This window comes from Cardiocondyla obscurior, linkage group LG01 (assembly GCF_019399895.1).
Source record: "Cardiocondyla obscurior isolate alpha-2009 linkage group LG01, Cobs3.1, whole genome shotgun sequence".
Lineage (NCBI taxonomy): Eukaryota > Metazoa > Arthropoda > Insecta > Hymenoptera > Formicidae > Cardiocondyla > Cardiocondyla obscurior.
Genome location: NC_091864.1, coordinates 3,249,907 through 3,268,090, shown reverse-complemented (window position 1 = coordinate 3,268,090; position 18,184 = coordinate 3,249,907). Strand labels below are relative to the sequence as shown.

The 18,184-nt window shown below is 33.5% G+C and overlaps 5 protein-coding genes across 8 annotated transcripts; 2 read left to right on the top strand and 3 right to left on the bottom strand.

Moving 5' to 3' along the window:
• Window positions 1–399: 399 nt before the first annotated feature.
• On the bottom strand, window positions 400–5,810 carry Mus81 (mus81 structure-specific endonuclease subunit). The gene is made up of 11 exons (XM_070674968.1): window positions 5,296–5,810; window positions 5,004–5,217; window positions 4,700–4,912; window positions 4,502–4,615; window positions 4,223–4,421; window positions 2,368–2,629; window positions 2,008–2,124; window positions 1,537–1,627; window positions 1,248–1,384; window positions 1,008–1,140; window positions 400–924 (listed from the first exon to the last, which is right to left on the bottom strand). The coding sequence occupies exons 1-11, from the start codon at window positions 5,808–5,810 to the stop codon at window positions 877–879; spliced, it is 2,043 nt and encodes a 680-aa protein (XP_070531069.1). The 3' UTR covers window positions 400–876.
• Window positions 5,811–6,094: 284 nt separating this feature from the next.
• On the top strand, window positions 6,095–7,467 carry Ski6 (exosome complex component Ski6). Its single transcript, XM_070674934.1, has 3 exons — window positions 6,095–6,406; window positions 6,624–6,917; window positions 7,006–7,467. The coding sequence occupies exons 1-3, from the start codon at window positions 6,095–6,097 to the stop codon at window positions 7,357–7,359; spliced, it is 960 nt and encodes a 319-aa protein (XP_070531035.1). The 3' UTR covers window positions 7,360–7,467.
• Window positions 7,380–10,036, bottom strand: Mtpbeta (mitochondrial trifunctional protein beta subunit). The gene is made up of 7 exons (XM_070674909.1): window positions 9,852–10,036; window positions 9,342–9,510; window positions 8,848–9,223; window positions 8,605–8,779; window positions 8,112–8,392; window positions 7,746–8,051; window positions 7,380–7,629 (listed from the first exon to the last, which is right to left on the bottom strand). The coding sequence occupies exons 1-7, from the start codon at window positions 9,904–9,906 to the stop codon at window positions 7,585–7,587; spliced, it is 1,407 nt and encodes a 468-aa protein (XP_070531010.1). The 5' UTR covers window positions 9,907–10,036; the 3' UTR covers window positions 7,380–7,584.
• Window positions 10,037–10,273: 237 nt separating this feature from the next.
• Gphr (golgi pH regulator) lies at window positions 10,274–13,506 on the top strand. Of its 3 annotated transcripts, none has more exons than XM_070659029.1 (8): window positions 10,274–11,090; window positions 11,574–11,737; window positions 11,799–11,905; window positions 12,001–12,411; window positions 12,500–12,681; window positions 12,741–12,926; window positions 13,136–13,201; window positions 13,276–13,506. In XM_070659029.1, exons 1-8 carry the CDS (start codon window positions 11,049–11,051, stop codon window positions 13,474–13,476), a joined length of 1,359 nt encoding a protein of 452 aa, XP_070515130.1. In that variant the 5' UTR covers window positions 10,274–11,048; the 3' UTR covers window positions 13,477–13,506. The 3 variants fall into 3 exon arrangements, with proteins under 3 accessions (XP_070515130.1, XP_070515149.1, XP_070515139.1); XM_070659048.1 differs by having other exon boundaries at window positions 10,274–11,149; XM_070659038.1 differs by having other exon boundaries at window positions 10,274–11,220.
• On the bottom strand, window positions 12,958–17,705 carry Gcs2alpha (glucosidase 2 subunit alpha). Of its 2 annotated transcripts, none has more exons than XM_070658970.1 (7): window positions 17,608–17,705; window positions 16,986–17,081; window positions 16,471–16,881; window positions 16,075–16,398; window positions 15,727–15,976; window positions 14,082–15,639; window positions 12,958–14,008 (listed from the first exon to the last, which is right to left on the bottom strand). In XM_070658970.1, exons 1-7 carry the CDS (start codon window positions 17,622–17,624, stop codon window positions 13,896–13,898), a joined length of 2,769 nt encoding a protein of 922 aa, XP_070515071.1. In that variant the 5' UTR covers window positions 17,625–17,705; the 3' UTR covers window positions 12,958–13,895. The 2 variants fall into 2 exon arrangements, with proteins under 2 accessions (XP_070515071.1, XP_070515080.1); XM_070658979.1 differs by lacking the exon at window positions 17,608–17,705 and adding an exon at window positions 17,192–17,593.
• Window positions 17,706–18,184: the final 479 nt, after the last annotated feature.

Here is an 18,184-nt window from a genome sequence, read left to right as displayed (position 1 = left end):
GACGAGTAATATAACTCAAGCGTGTAAAAAATGATCGCTCGTTCCCACGTCGACGACGTCGACGCTTATTCGTGCACGAGACTTCCTATCCGCGGTCGAAAATACGCGAAATTGCGGAGCGATCAACAATACGTCCTCACGCCCGAGCCTCCGCAATTAGACTAAAGTGACCGTTAGAGATTTCGGCCCTTAGAGGGAAAGAGACAACCGCGTAAAAAGAGTGAGACAGTCGATAAAGTCGATCGTCAATTGTACGTTGTCCTTCTCGCGGATTCTTGGAGACGCCGAGTTCGACGTCGAATTGTTCTGCTTGCGTTTTTTCTTTATGCTCTCGACGTGCTCGAAGAGTCTTCTCTCGAAACAGAAAAACGCAGCGTTTTTTTTTTCGCAACTTCTTGTTCCAGCAAGCCCCAAAAATAATATAATAATAAATATCGATGATAAAAAATAATAAAATCGATTTTATTTCTAACACCAATTTTTTTTAGACATAAAATATTTATCCACACGAATATTCTATAGCTACTTATATTTCTAAGAAATTTTACGATAGAAGAAACACGTTTGCGATCGATATATATATTGCAATTGAAGGTATACTGACTTCAATTCAAAAACAAGAAAAAAAGAAGAAAAAAAAGAACATGCTACTGGCAGTCTTTGGAATAATACGCGAAAATGTGTATTATTACATGAAAGGGGGGAAAAAATTGTCTCTTACACGTTTGTAATTATTCTGCGTGTAAATGTGAGGGCATAAAATAGAAATAAAATAACACTTTAAACTTGAGACACGAAAAAAATGTATAATTTCATATTCTGACTACGCACAAAAATACTATTTTTTAATTTTTTTAATTATTCATAAATAGTGCTTCACACGCGTCTTAGCAGCATACAAACCGACACAGCCGATTGCACGATCTTGAAAGGAAGTTTATTTCCTTACCATGGTGCAACAGAGAATTAATTTTCTGATTTTAATTTATTATCAACTTTTTACTTACCGCCGAAAAACTCTCCAGGCTCAGAACATAGATATTGTACGCGTTAATTGTAATTGTATTCACACATTTTAACATAATATACAGCATCATTCTTTGCTTCGATATAGGTATCCTGTACCACCTTGCGTTATATCTGGTTGCAAATATCAAAGTTAAATTTTTCACAAAATAAGTGTAAGAAGAACAATGGTATCTTACAAAAAATTTGTGCATATATGCATATACATATATAACACTTACATTTTCATAGATAATTGTGTACTCTTATCTATTAACTGCTGACCCATATAACTATACATAAACATGTAAGTCAGCTGTCCAGTGATATAAGCTGCGGATCTAATTGATCGGTCCGAGGTCCCAGAGAATTTAATTACCTAAACAGCCACTGTGCAGTTTTCGTTTAATTTAATTTTTACAACGTAATCTCATTGCAACTTGATCTCCGATTCGTTAATTTTGCTCGACAGTGCGCAGCGTTTTAGTGCAGTGCATTTACCAATTCAGATATTATCCGTGGAACACTCACTTGTACCAGGGTGAGGCCTATAAGTATCATTAAACTTAAAAATTCGAGGAAGAGATTCAACCCGTAACACGACTGAATAATGTCCACAAACCTTGGATTGTAAAAAGAAAATTATTTGCAAATTAATAACGTAGAATGTTTCAATAAGAATTATTGGCACTCGTGCAGTGATACGTTTACTCAGCATAAAACGTACCTGGAAGAAATTAATCGTCATTCTACAAATGGCCAAATATGTATACACATATATGTATGTGCCGCATTCATCATACATACAAGATAAACCAGGAAATATATCACTGAAACTAAACAATTTAATGATGAATGACCCGATTGAAACAAACTCAACATCATTTTGCAGAAAAAATTTTTTTTTTTTTTTTTTTAATTTATGTGTATTATAGAAAACGATGTTATCTTGTACATACATGCATCCGCACTTACGTGTGTCATTGTCAAGGGACTACTAACTGTAAAATGCTGCGGTGATCTTGAACAAAGAGAGCAACGCTTCCATAATGTTTCTCACGAACGAATTGATTCATGGGCAACAGTTTCTTATCGTTAAACGACAGCTCTGCACGGTATCTGTACAATAAATGCACGCGAAGTGAGACGGAGTACATTTTTCAGATTGAGATTTTGGTGCGAGAAATAAATGGTCGAGAGATATTTTATAAAATTAATTTGAATAGCAATCATATATATTTAACACGCGTCGTTGGTGTTTGCTTCTGATACGAAGTAAACTAAAATTCGACTATGGTCGCACTAAACATTTTCGCTTATTTAGTGAATAAATAATGATATAAATATATTTAAGAATAGTACCCCAATATGGTAAACATCCCAGTGACATGTTGCATGTACACGACGAAAATAGTCCCGTTGGCAAGAATTACTCCTAGTACGAATAAGATACCGAAATACATTATAAATCGAATAGTGTAAAAATCCTTTTCGTCATCGAGGAAGAATTCGGCGTGGAATGGATGCTCGCGTGAACGTGACTCGTTTAGTGGTAGAAACACGTCGAGGACTTGAGGAATAAATGTGCTAAGCATATACACCGATATGCCCACAAACATATAAACTGGAACACGTAATTTAATTAAGATCAATTATCGTATGCGTAGTTATACATATGTTAAGAGTCTACGATTGTTTCTCGAAGTGACATCAAACATAAAATTGAAAAAGAGCTTTGCGATGGAACATGGAATAATTTATAATAAAATATTAATTACTTTACAAGTATAATCAAGATTAAATAAACATCTGTAAAATACATATGTTTCTAAGTTTATAATGAAATTTTTTAATGAGGTTTCACTTACGCAAAAACCATTTCGTCGTTATTTTAGCGAGTGTAGCATTTGTTTGCATAATTTCAATTTCATTCTGAGATCTCGCGTGGTTCCAGTCGGTTTTAATTTGATCGAGTAAATCCTTCAGCTGTAAATTAAATATATATTTCATTCATAAATTTTTTTTTTTTTTATATTACATATTAATATTTCATCAAATGTAAATTAAATCAGTTATATAAATTTTCTACGAATAAAAAGTACTGTTTATATATGTTCCTTACTCTGTCATTGATTATTATACGATACACGAACTGCGCTATTGCACCGATATTAGGAATGATAATAGGTAGACAATCAAGTATAAAATCTGCTGTTAATTCTGTCGTGCAGATTTTAATTACCTAGAAAAGCATCTTTTTTTTTATTCTCTTTTTTTTTTTTTTTTTTTTACTCGAAATTATCTTTTGTTCTACAAAGTATTTACTTTTGATTTTCATACATTTCATACAATTAATTTTCTTTCGAATTTAGATAAAAATTCTATTTTAATTTAGGCGCCAGTTTTTTGAAGTATTATTGAAACATATTTTTACACTTTTCATTGTCTTTATCAGGAAAATTTTATAATATAAAATGCAGGTATATAAAAGTAATTAAAAAATAAAAAATAAATTAAAAGTACTTCAGAAAAATTACCAAAGTACCTGAGTTGTTGTAGCCCAAATCAAAAATAAAATTGTAAATGTCCGCATGATCCAAGCGTTCACAGTTCGGCTGTGATAAGGCCATAGTCCGTATATGGACAATACTAAACGATTTAATTTATAGTACTGATCTACAGTGAACTCCATCTATTCCAAAGATTCGAGAATAACTGAAAAAATATTTGAGACGTAAAGAAACACGCTATAACCGTCTATAACCCAGCTATTAACTTGCGCGAGAGAATTATGTCACTTTATTGAAAGGGGAAAATAAAAGTGTTGGAAATTGTTCTTCCACGCTACGAATATTTACATTTTTCATATGCTATTACATTAAATTGCGCATTCAACCGCTTATTCGAGCGCTATACCTATAGAAAAAAGACGCACAAATTATTAAAAAATTAAAATATCTTTTTTTCTTTCATTTTTCTCTCTCTGAAAATAATACAGCATTAAAAAAAATGGTTTGTTTTAAGGTAATTTTCCGCAATTTTTCTAATGCTCTTTTTTTATTTGAAAAATATGAGTCGTTTCGATAACGACAAAAATATATCTAGAAGTGAACGAAATTCAAACAAGTTAAATGTATATAAAAAAAAAGATAGATAAATTGTATTTTTATTAATCATGTCAATTGGTCCATCGTATAAAATTGATAAATAGTCTTACTGATAGTGGGTCCGAGTCGACGTTTTTTATCACCAACCTGAATGTTTGCCAATAATTGTTCGCCATTGATAGAATTTTCTAAAGCTGTGATCAAAATTTGTGGTGAGGCATACCGTTCTACAATCGCCAAGGCTTTATCAACAGACATGCCTTTCAATTGTAACAACTGACGAATAAACATCTCGCTCACTTTGAATGTCTGAAAGGAAAGAAAAAACCGATAAGCCGAAACATTTTTTATGTAATACACAGAAAGTGTAACACATACTTAATACATACTCTTTGTTTAGAGGATGATTTATTGAATTCTTTAAATTCCATTAAATGTAATGTACTTCCTACATTGCTTGTCTGGGTAAGCTGTTCTTTCTTGCATCCAACGAGTTTTTTATTCTAAAACACAATTGTTATTCATTATAAAAAGCATTAAACATCCATTCATGCATGCAACTATAATGTTTCTTGTATAATATATACCTTGTAAGTTTTAATTAAAATCTTTGTTATACATGATAAGTGTAACATTGATTCTTTATGATTTTTTGTGTATTTTATGGTAAAACCATCTTGTACCAAACTATTTACTGAAGCTTGCAACAATGATGAAAGTGGAACAGCAAATTGTAAATTCTTATCAATATTCTCCACTATATACATCAAATTTTCAATACCAGATTGCTTCAATCGAAACTGAAATATGGAAGCAAAAAATATATAGATAATTAAGTATGTAAAATCAAGGCTATGTCAAAAAAAAAGATAATTATATTTTCTACATTACCTTTTGTTCATGAAATCTTCCATCTATAATGCTTGCGCTTAAATCATCCATTCGTTTCCTCTCTATTATGTAAGGCAAAACCAATTCATTATTAGTTTTATGACATCTGGCTATCCATGCAAAATCACCAACTTTCAAACGACGTACTTCAAACAGTACACCAAGTTGTGTCAATTCTGCAAGTGTGGCATCATGCTGAGGCTTCGTTTTCTTACTAGAATATATTTAATGACATAGCTTTAAACCTTTTTATAATTAACGATATAAATTACAAATGTAATTAAATACTCACCCACAAGTTTCTTGAGTATCCACCAATAATACAATATCAAAAGTGTTTGGTTCCAAAGAAATATATCTGTCAATTTCTTGTGATATAATTTTATTTGCATTTGCCAATTTGTTCGTATTTTTTTTAGTATTCATAGCTTGTTTAACCACTGCTTCTTTATCCTGTATTTCAAATACTTGGCATTCTTCTACAGTCTTTTCTCTTGATATACTTGTATAGTCGTTATTACTGCAAGCATCAGAGATGCAGTTATCGATTGCTTTAATAGATTTCTGTTTCTTATACTCCTCCAACTTTTTATCCAGCATTGTGCACAACTTTGTGCCGAAGTGTTGCAAAATTATACATTCCTTGCCAGATTCCAAAGGCAACGGATACCGCCTCAACGACTCGAGAGCTTTCGTGAAGTGACTGTGTAGCTCTGAATTTCGAAGTGCCGCTTGATCCCTCCATTCCTTTAACCAGCTTTCAAACAGATGATTCGGCCTATCCGGCACAATTTTGATTCTTTTCATTTTACTCCGCTAACAGATTTCATATTTTTACGAGTAACACGAGCGCCTAACCACAAAAAAACGCGGCAAACATTCCAAACATTCAATAGTCAAATTAATACATTCACATAAATTCTATAAATTATTCTTGACACGTTTATTTTATAAATTTATTTTTTAGTCTTGCTTGATGTACTGGCAGATTAAAAAGACACGGAGTAACGGATTTTGCATCCTATTGCATATTCGTATATTTCGTATCTCCATTTGAAAGCTTCTTTATTTATAGATGGAGCAGTTCGCGTATGTGGAAATCTGCTCCACGTGCTTCACGTGTCTACGTGCGAGCGTGTGTAAACGATTTCGAAAAATATTGTATCGCGACTTGTGTGAGAGATAAAAAGAATATACAAACTTTCTCAGTTTTAATCAACCGGCGAGATATAATGGAGATGGAGCGAGAGGACGATCAGGGTGGACTACGCGTTGATGGCAGACGAGCGTTGGAGCTGAGGCAAATCCGTATGCGAATGGGTGTATTCGGGCAGGCCGACGGCAGTGCATACATAGAACATGGCAATACAAAGATTTTAGCCACAGTGTATGGTCCTCATCAGGTGCAAATTGTTTTAAAATACTTTTCGTAATTTTTTTAAACAATTAAATTAATAATTATATGCATAATACCTTGCTCGAAAGAAATTATAAAAGCTCATCGATGCAATACATTTTTTATTTTGCTATTTTTTTTTATTTCTCTGCTCTAAAAAGCGAGTATTCATTCTTCAGCAACGTCTGTTTATTTTACTTCTTTTTTTTTATCACACATTTTAGTCGAGAAGTAGCGCATCTAGAAACAACACAAAGGCCGTTGTTAATTGCCAATACAGCATGGCTGTATTCAGTTTTACTTCCGGTGAACGGAAGCGAAGACCCAGAGGAGATTGGAAGTCGCAAGAACGATCGGTGCAATTACGCCACGCAATGGAGGCCATAATACACTTGGAATTGTATCCGCGATCTCAGATTGACGTTTTCGTAGAGGTTTTACAAGTCGATGGCAGCGACTATTGCGCATCTGTGAATGCTGCAACTCTTGCCCTAGTTGATGCTGGCATTCCAATCAAGGTTCATATCTAAAAAAGATAATTTTATTTTCTTTAATGTAAAATATAAATGCTATATTGTTATATAAAAATGTTAATTTTTATTACAGAATTATGCCGTCGGTTGTACCGTAACTTTGATCAACCAGCCGTCAACAGAAGATGAAGATAAAACGTTAGCAACAGGAGTATTAGATGCAAACTTTGTAGAGGAGTGCTCACCAGGAGTTACCTTATCTGTCGTCGCATTGCCAGAAACGAATGAGGTTGAAGATAATGAGAACGGTATGATAGTAATAGCACATGGAGCAGGACAAAGATTACATTTGTCACGTTTAGAAACGCTCAAGCAACGTGCATTACGAGGATGCCAAGATATAAGGAACATATTGGATCGTGGTGTGAGGCATCATCTAATTGCAAATCTACTGCCTTCTTTTTTGTATAATTCTTTCGACCAGTAAAAAGAAAACAATTTTACACGAACTCTATAAAAGATTTTATCTAAGTTAATAATCACTGTACATAATAATAATTCTAATAAAACATTGTTTTTTTTTTTTTTTACAAAATTCACAATAAACACCTTTCTTGAGTAGAAAAATATTACTTCGCTTTCTTTTCGTTAGATAGACTAACAATTCGTTTGCATTTATACATATCAAATTTACTTTTCGAAAAAAGTGAGATTAGATTGCAGCACCAGGATATCTTTCCATGATCATTCCAACTCCCTGCAAAAGAAAAAAAAATTGCAAATCCAAAAAGAAACATAGAATATACAATGTTTTGAACAAAAATTAAATATTATAAAAGTTTTAATTGCATATAATATAAAATTTTATTTTACTTGTCCGCCAGCTGCACAGGCCGCAATAAGTCCGAATTGTTGATCCTCTTTGATAAGTCTGTTAGCAGTGTGCGTCGCTAATCGTACACCAGTAGCAGCAAATGGATGTCCTATCGATAAAGATCCTCCCCAAGCATTCCATTTATTCAGATCTGGTATTCCGACTTTAGAACTTCTCTTCAAATATTTCTGCGCGAACAAATCGGAATCCATTGCTTTCAAATTAGCGCAGATCTGTCCAGCAAATGCTTCATGTATTTCCCACACTCCTATATCTTTCAAAGTTAGTTTTGCTTTGTCCAAAACCTGCAAGTAATTATCTATGTATTTTAATTTTAAAAATAACATATGAAAAAAATTCCATACCTTCGGTACTGCATACGTCGGTCCAAGAAGCAATTGATCAATTGGATCTTGGGACACATATGTGAAATTACGCAAGTATGCTTTAGGTTTCAAGCCAAGTTGAAGAGCTCTGTCTTCACGCATTATTAACGCTGCCGATGCACCATCGGTTAAGAAAGAGGCATTGGCTGCAGTAACCGTTCCGTAAGGCTTAACGAATGCGGGCTTTAACTTTGCTAATTGTTCTTCTGTAGATACGCGAATACCGTTGTCTTTATCGACAACTTTATCAACGTTTGGAACTACAATATAAAAAAATAAAATGATACATTTAAATAGAAGTTAACTTTTTTAAAATAAAGGTTTTTTTTCGGATTATTTTATTTATTTGTTTTGACGCTATCATTTGATATCTCTTTTTCCTTAAATTTTTTTTAAGAAGCGTTATGTATTCCGTTAAAAAAAATTATTATAGGGTAATTTTGATCGATAATATAAAAGTTGATTAATATACCTTTGTAGGGCGCAACATCTGATAGCAGTCCTTGTTGTTGCGCTCGCGCGGCTAAAGTATGAGAACGCAATGCATAATCATCTTGCTCCTTGCGTGACACGCCAAATGCTGCTGCTAAACGATCCCCACTGTGGCCCATAGTTTCACCACTTGAAAACTCTGCCACAGCTGGTAACTATGCAAAAATAAAGTTTTGTAAAAAAAAAACAAAGAAATTACTATCAAAAAATCGAGTTAACTTACATCGGGTACAAAATGTTTTGGCCTGATACTGGCCAAGAGAGCTAATTTATTTGGCAAAGTTTTTGCCTTGTTGGCTTGCAGCATCAAAGATCTCATGGACCGGCTATGTCGAATTGGAATATCTGACATAAATTCCACTCCACCAGCCACAATAGCATCGTAAACGCCGCATGCAATTAAACCCATACCGGTGGTAATAGCCTGATTACTGCTAATACATGCCATTGTTACTGTATGTGCAGGGGTGTGTTCATTATAACCTGCAGCCAAAGCAGCCTCTCTTCCAATATTGGAAGTTCTTACTTCTTGCATCACTGTGCCATAGACAATATAATCAACTATTTCCTTAGGAAAACCTACTTTTTTTTGCAAGCTCCTGTAAATAAAAAATAACTCACAATTAATCTTTGCAATAAAAAAAAATAAGTAAATGTATAATAACCTCTTTAGAATTACTTTTACGATTACAATACATTAAAATAAAACAAACTTACACCAACGAATGTCTTGCAAGGTCGTAAGCGAGAAGATTCTTATAAAAAGTTCCAGACTGTAGAAATGGAGTTCGTACTCCATCAACAAATACAATATTTTTAGAAGCGTCATCGGTCTTTGTAGCATACGTCTTGCTTGTAAAAATTCCAGAATAACGAGTGAGAGCTTCTGCAAAAAGTGCAATAGAAAATATTTCTGTTATCTGTTCACTTTTATTTATAATAATAAACAGGCTTGAGCCTGAGGGATCAATCGCTGGTGGGAATCGTTGTACATTTTTCTGTAAATATATTGGGTCAGTACGATAATAAAAAAGGCATTACTAACAATACGTGAAATACGTCACACGATTATATACAATTATGAATATTACAAATACTTAGAAAGAAATTAAATTAAATTATAAAAATATTTTTTTCCGACACTCTCGTGGACTTTGTACTGACAAATCTGCGCTTTGCTATCTAGATATAATGTTCAATTAAACGTAAAGAAATTATTTTCCATACCGTAGCTGACGATTCCCTGTCTCGCCGCAAGGCAGTTCTTCAGAAGGGGAAGCATTGTGCGAGACGTGATATTAATATTTCTCTTTTTTAACTTAATTCGATATCTCAATAAAATTTTCTTAAAGGAACGGCAACCACGAAGTCACGAAGTATTATGAAGTGCTAGACAGCTGGACTTTGACCCGCGTGGTTAGCTTTGAGTATATAGACAAAGACAGATGCCTGACGGCCCATCAGGCATCGTTTCCTCCATCGCCATGGCCGCTATTGCTACGCGCTCTGGTGTCTCTAACGTAACATCAACTGAAGACCATCACACATAAAATGCATAAAAAAGCTGATTGGTCCATTGGCGAATATATAAGAAAATAGACCAATCAACTTTCTTATGCGTTATATGTGTGATGGCTCTTAGTCTTCCTAACCTTCTAATACTTTCCGAGCGTTCTCGGAGTCTCGGTGCCGCGAAATCCCAGAATTGACCGATTTATCATTTGATTTACATTGAATTTCTCCGCTACTTATATGAGCGGCATGATTAAATTATGGTTTTTATTTAATTGTAATTGAGGTTTGAACGTTATTTATGGGATTATTAATATTTTTTTTTTAATAGCTAGAGAATAATCTCATCAATCATGCTTTCACAGTAAAAATAAATATAAATATCGGCGTTGAGGAAAGCTGTTCCTTGCAGCTCAGCTGATCGCACGTTCGTTTGGCTTACTTGATGCCACGAGAGTAATAAACTTAAAAATATATATGTACATATACAATTGATATTCGAATGTATATTTAAATTATACTGAAAGAAAAAAAACGAGAGTTACCGAAGTACCATATAAGATACATACATTTGTAATTTATTGCTAAAAATTATTAAACGTAAAATGGTTTTTATTAAGAAAGAATAAACAGCAAATAACGCGCGCGAAGCGCGCACTTTGTGGTATTTTTATAATAAAACGTTTGTCAGCAAAAATCATTGTAGATCATCGTCAATCGTTTTGGTGGCAAAGCTTGCGAGCGTAGCACAGCATATACGTGATGTGGCACGAGCTTTACGTCGCTATCGAGTCAGCCGAGTACCGTATTCATTTGTATTTGGAACTGTTTGGAACCACCTGCATTGTGTCAAGTGCTGAGCATCGCCGGTCACAACTTCGCAATGCGAAGTGAAGACCGCGATAACGGAAAATGGGCTTCATCGAGGACACTATTGTGATTCTCGTAACACAGGTGGAAATTCGTTTCCACTACAAAAATCAGATTTATCGATACTTCCCGAACTGATTAAGGTTATAACGAGAGTACGGTCTCCCATACGTGTATCTCGAAACAGTGTGAATTGTTTGTTTCCATATTAACGGTATTTCGTGTAAAAGCATTAAATAAAATTGTACAAATTACTTGTATTTGTATCTTTAAAAAGGTTTATCGCTTTACTTTCAATTAGTGTTAATTCTTTACGGATTAATGTTCGTGGATCTTTTTTTCTTTTTCACATATAACACGATGCTACATATTTGTAAAATTATAAATAAATTGTGAATTTCATGTACTTTTGAGACTAATGTACAATAAATTTTGAATTGCAAAGCTTTGCAGTTTATTTAGTAAAAATATCGAATCTACGTGTTCTAATGTTACTTACTTTTGAAAAGCGCTTGATGTAGATAAAAATATGTACATGAGAGATTATTTATTTCTTGTGTATTTCAGGTAATTTTCTTCCTAGGAGGATGGGTGTTTTTTGTGAAGAAATTATTCAGGGATTATGAAGTCCATCATAGGCTAGTACAACTAATTTTCTCAACAACATTCTCATTGTCTTGCACAATGTTTGAATTAATTATTTTTGAAATAGCAGGAGTGCTTGACTCAAGGTACATTAAAAAATTAACTAATCTTTTATGGTTTAATATATTGTTATACCGTTTTCCTCAGTTCTAGATACTTCCATTGGAATGCTGGCCTTTATATGCTTTTATTTATGGTCATAGTTCTGATCCCATTTTACATAGCATATTTTATTATCAGTAATATCAGATTTGGTACGTATTATGAATACCTTTTATAAATTTCACTTTTTGCTGTTGATTAAACTTTTGCGCGAAATCTAATTTTTGTTTTTATTTTATTTGTGCAGTAAAATTGAATCTAATACGGCCATTGACAGTTGTAATATATTTCTTTTATCTTTACCTGTTCTGGAAAGTGGGTGATCCTTTTCCAATACTGAGTCCTAAGAAAGGATTGTTGTCTATAGAACAAGGTGTTAGCCGAATAGGTGTTATAGGTGTCACAGTAATGGCACTTCTGTCAGGTTTTGGTGCAGTAAATTATCCATATACATCAATGACTTATTTTATGCGCCCAGTTTCTTATGCAGATGTACAGTCCATAGAAAAACGGTTATTGCAAACTATGGATATGATTATTGCTAAAAAGAAAAGGATTGCATTAGCTAAAAAAGGTGAAGCTGATGGACAAACTGAGACCAGATCTAGACTTTGGGGAATGTTAGGTCCATTAGGTGTTACAAAAGGAAATCAAGAAAGTATATATATCTTTTTTTCTTTTTGAGTCTGTAACTAAACTGCAAGTACGATTTATTCCAATAACACAATGTATGTATTGCTTCCCAGGTATCAAGCAATTACAAATCGAAGTAACTGCTTTAGAAGAATTATCACGACAATTATTTTTAGAGGCTCACGATATACAAAATGCAAGAGAACGGCTGGAATGGGCTGCCACTTGGCAAGGAAAATATTTTAATTTCTTAGGTTATTTCTTCTCTTTATACTGCACGTGGAAGATATTCATTGTAAGTATAATTAATGAAATAACATTATCGAATAATTCATAATTATATTGTTTGTTTAGTCTACAATCAATATAGTATTTGATCGAGTCGGCAAAAAAGACCCTGTAACAAGAGGAATCGAAATTGCAGTACATTGGATTGGTTTTAATATAGATGTTACATTTTGGTCACAACATATTTCTTTTTACCTTGTCGGCTGCATTGTTGTAACGTCCATACGTGGATTATTGTTGACTCTGACAAAGGTATGTAAAACAATATGTACTGTAATAATAGTATTTTTATACAGCATTTTTATGTTTATAAAATGATACATAAATTGTCAATTTAATACATTAAAGATTTCTATTATGAGTAAAGATATGTATGTTATAAAGAATATTAATATAAAAGTCAACATTTCGTTACGTCATTATTTAAATGACAATACTCACTACTGACTTATTCTTTCTAGTTTTTTTATGCCATATCGAGCAGTAAATCGTCGAACATTATTGTACTTATACTTGCGCAAATAATGGTAAGCATACATAGTATAAAACACATAATTCTCATAAAGTTTATTAACATTTCAAATTTTATTATGCTTTTCAGGGAATGTATTTTGTATCTTCAGTACTTCTTATGCGAATGAATATGCCGGCAGAATATCGCATTATAATAACACAAGTATTAGGAGAATTACAATTCAATTTTTATCATAGATGGTTTGATGTTATTTTTTTGGTATCCGCATTGTCATCAATAGTTTTTCTATATTTAGCTCATAAACATGCACCTACGGAACATTTATAATGAAATAAAGATGTTTTTAATTGAGAAAAATCTTAATCTTATTTTACAAAAGAGTTTATGTAAAAATTATATTTGATATTACGGTAGACAAATTAATCGATTATCCTCAATGCTGGTAGAGTAATGAAGTTTTAAACATTCTTGATATATAATATAATAACGTTTTTATTGTGATGTACCGTAATAATGTACAATATTAATTTTTTTTTTCTTTTTTTTTTTTACATCAAGTTATTATATTTTTAAATATGAATTTATTAATATATTTAAAAAAAAACATTATTATATTTTTTACACTAAATTGTATATTTGTTCTGAAAAACAACCATCACAGATAACTGAATAGTAATAGAAAATTGGCATTATAGTATAGATACTGAGTTTAATATGAGTTGACTGAGTTCATTAAAATTATAATCCTAACGCAATAGTTCAATAGTCCATTCCTCGCCCATATTTACAGCTGGTTTGCGTATCGTTAATACGTTGTTGTGTGTATTAAATGTAGTTTCCAATATTACTTTTCCCAAATCTGCAAAAAATATATATAATTAATATCGATTTTTTGAACGTTTGATTAATCGTTTTTGAATCTGATTACTTACTGTAGGATTCCAATTGAGCAGATTTAATTCCTTGTGGAGGATTGACTATATCTATTCTCTCTAACCAGCTTTGAGTTTCATAAGACGCTAGTTTATCTATTAAAGTTGAAGCTATTTTATTACCGTCCAACGTTATTCTTAAGTATAAATATTTTCCATGGCGATATTCAAAACTGACTTCATCGTCAATATATAAATTGCCATTAGCTCTGCCATTACTGTCGCCAATTATTATCAGCGTGTAAGGATCATTTCTCATAGCAACTGTACTACGACGTATTCTCATTTTTCGTGGAACAACAGAACCGCTTCTTTGGAATACAGGAATCTTGTGAATTGTTACTGGTACGTTAACGTAACCACCCTTTTGAAAGGGTTGCATTGTATCGATATCGTACCAAGTTATTTTGCTCTCTCCTGGGAAATATACTGCTACTTCGGTAGCACCAGACTGGAATACCGGACGTACAAGTATTGAATCGCCAAGCAGCAAGTGATCATCGATAGTAAATGTTTCCGATTCAGTTGGATAATGTGCCCATAAAGGACGTATTACAGGATAACCATTTACTTCGTGTTCCCTAAAGAGTGTATACCACAATGGCAGATAGGAGTATCGTAATCTGAGCGTTTCTCTAACTATTTGAGTAGTTTCTTCATTAAATGTCCATGGTTCACGTCTTTTTGTTTCAATGTGAGAATGTTGACGGAAAAAGGGTAACCATGTTCCAGCTTGATACCATCTAATAAACAATTCCGAATCAGGATTTTTGAAGAAACCTCCAATATCGGCACCGCAAAATGACAATCCTGATATAGCCACTGAAAGACACATAGGATAGCTTATGCGAAGGTGACTCCATTCACCCATATTGTCACCAGTCCACATCAGTGCATAACGTTGTGATCCAGCGAAAAATGATCTTGTTAAAACAAAAGGTCTTAAAGAACCTCCTGATCGACGAAATAGAGCTTCGTATGTCGAACGAATATACATATGTCCATTAATATTGTGAACGTCTCTGTGTTCCCAACCTCCATGATGAATAAGATCTTTTGGTGCAGTTATTTCAGGTCCATTAAATACACTTGGTTCGTTCATATCATTCCAAATATAAACATCATTAGTGGTACCATGGAATTTATCTAAACTGTACAATCCAATGTAATATTCAACTACTTTTGGATCAAAAAAGTCTAAATACGATGCAGCTCCTGGCCAGCACCAGCCTTCGTAATCTTTTCCATCTTTGTTTTTGATGTAATAGCCTAAGCTAGTGGCATCATTATGCAAGAAATAATTGTTATCACGTTTAATATGAGGATCTATGATAACGACTAATTTTCTGCCTTTGGCCGTAAGATTGTGTACCATTTCAAGAGGATTCGGAAATTTACGTGAATCCCATGTAAAATATTTCTTGTTGTCAGTATATTCAATATCAAGCCACATAGCTTCTAATGGTATATCGTGTATATCAAAATTTTCGGCAATTGTTGCAACATCATCTTGATCATTATAATTCCAACGAGATTGATGATATCCGAGTGCAAACATCTAAAACATAAGAAAAAAATATTTCGTAAAAAAACTAAAATTTTTAATTAAAAAAATTTAATTACAATATTAATTTTTTTAACATACTTGGGGTAAAGGAGCTGTGCCAGTTAAAACAGTATATTGTCTAAAAACGTCAAGCGGTTTAGGACCAAGCATGAAAAATATATCAATCACTCCAGATTCTGACATGAAATGAGCATCAACTTGAGGTTTTTTAGTTGAACCAGATACGAGCTCAACAATACTTTCTACAACATTATTGTCTGCATTTGATAAAATATCGACCCACGTTTCGGCTGTATTGTGCCAGAAAACTGCTGACGATCTTTCTTTCCTAAAATGTTACATGAAATTTTGCGATTTATTACACGAAAATTTAAATATTTTTTAGATAGAATTTTATAATCATCTAACTTATTTAATTGTTCATACCCATGGGCATAAAGAACTGGAATGGCGCCATACAAAGCCATACGTTCATTTGTTTCATATTCAAATACATCTAGATTGTAGAGTCTGTAAGGGTCAGTCGATTTTGTTGACTGCAACGCGAATGAATCAGCATGTTCAGGAATACCATAAGCATATTCTGATCCAGGAAAACTAAAATCCATGGCAACAGCTTCAGGTCCATATGGTTTTGCGTCATGGTGCTCTTTGAAATTTTCTTCCCAAGCACCAGGATCATCGTCAGCACCATCCCCAGGATATGTACTATTATTTGCTTCTACTTCTTCAGCATTTTCATTTTCTGCTCTATATAACGTACAAAAAACAATATTTTATAAACACTTTATTACATTAATTTTGTCTTCTAGCAATACTTACTTTACTGGTTTTGGACGCAAGTGTTCAAATCTCATAAGACCACGAGCATTTGCCGATATTGTTAAAACACCTTGGGAATACAATTCTACTCTAAATGGGTTAATATATAAAACAACTTTGTTTTCATTTTTTGTTACACTTATAGATTCAGCAGTGTTTTCCACAAAATCCATTTCCACTGTTTGAGGCTGATCATAAAGGGCATATTGAGTTTCATATCTGGGATGTAGTGGATTCTTTTCATTGATGTGTAACCGAAATGTGCCCTCTTTTAATGTAGTAAGCTGCAGCACATAAGCAACACCTGTATCTTTATTAAATAAGTCTACGAAGATCATCGATTCATTTTGTACAAGTTTATCGGGTAACAGCTGATATGGAGATTTTCCAGGTTCAACTTTTCTGCACCGTCTTTAAAAAATAATATTACGATAAAGATAATTTTAGTTTTTCAGATATTATAATTAAATAATACTATAATATAATAAATATCTATAGTAATAGTTATTTCTCACCGGCAGAAACTATTTTGGTCGCATCTCTTGAAAATATCTCTGTTGACTGCATCGGTAATGAATGGAGAGCATAATAGTATTAAAAATAAAGCTAACCTGAAATATACACAAGAACAGGATGAGAATCAGATCTACGTTCGCCATAATAAGCTACACAATTCAGATTAAGCGAATATATATAAATTTTGCTTATCGCTGTGCATTACATTGTGTTCTTTCACAGTCCGTTAGGTAATGACCTCGAGAGGAAATCCTGCCGGAAAACGCGGCAAATCGTACGACACGTTTGTTCCTTAAAACTGTGGAACTTCGTCACAGCTTGCGGCAATCAATAACATAGTCGCCCGGCGACAGATTAGATTAGATTGGCGGCCGGCAGTACGATGAGTTAAGTGAAAAAAAAAAGATTACATCGAAAACAACATTGCGCGGAGGGGACACGTCAGCGGCGTATTTACTCCGAAATCTGCGCGCCGATTTTGTGCCTAAAAAACGGTGATGAGAACCGCCGAAATTGCCGAAAACGTCGCGAACAAAGAACAATGCCTCGTAAGCTCGCAATAAATCCGTATTTTTACCATATACACATATCCAACGATTAAAAAGCTTAAAGTAAACTTACCGAACACGCGGAGCCATGTTGAGGAGAAGCCGTATCGCCCGTATCGTCGCTCCGATTCGAACAACGTTGTACGCGATTGATTTTACAGATGGCGCAACGAGGTATTTTTATGCCGCCGCGATCGAATTTTACGCCAGAAAAGTTGAAATAAGGCGCACTAAATTCACGGTTAAAAATCTAATAAAATAAAAAACTCTAAAAAAAATTCTGAATGATAATTATATAATTAAATTGTTTTAATAAAGTATGAAGCATTATATTATATTTCCTATTTTGCTACACACTTTAACTACTTCCCCGTCTTCATTTATAATTTTTTCAAATAATTAAAAACATATATTTTACGAAAATTCGTCAAATGCAAAAAGCATCGTTCAAATAAACGCACCTACCAGACCCGCTTGAAGCTGTCGCGTTGCTCTAGCTGTGGATTACTTCTCTTCAAAGTCCTGCCATTTGCATTTCGAATCGGCGTTCGTTCCAGAACGCTTCGTGTACCCGGCTCAAATCTTATTTCTGTCTTTTGCCATCGTTGTGCGAAACAATCGCGAGTGTGTGTAGAATTAGTGCAAGTGCG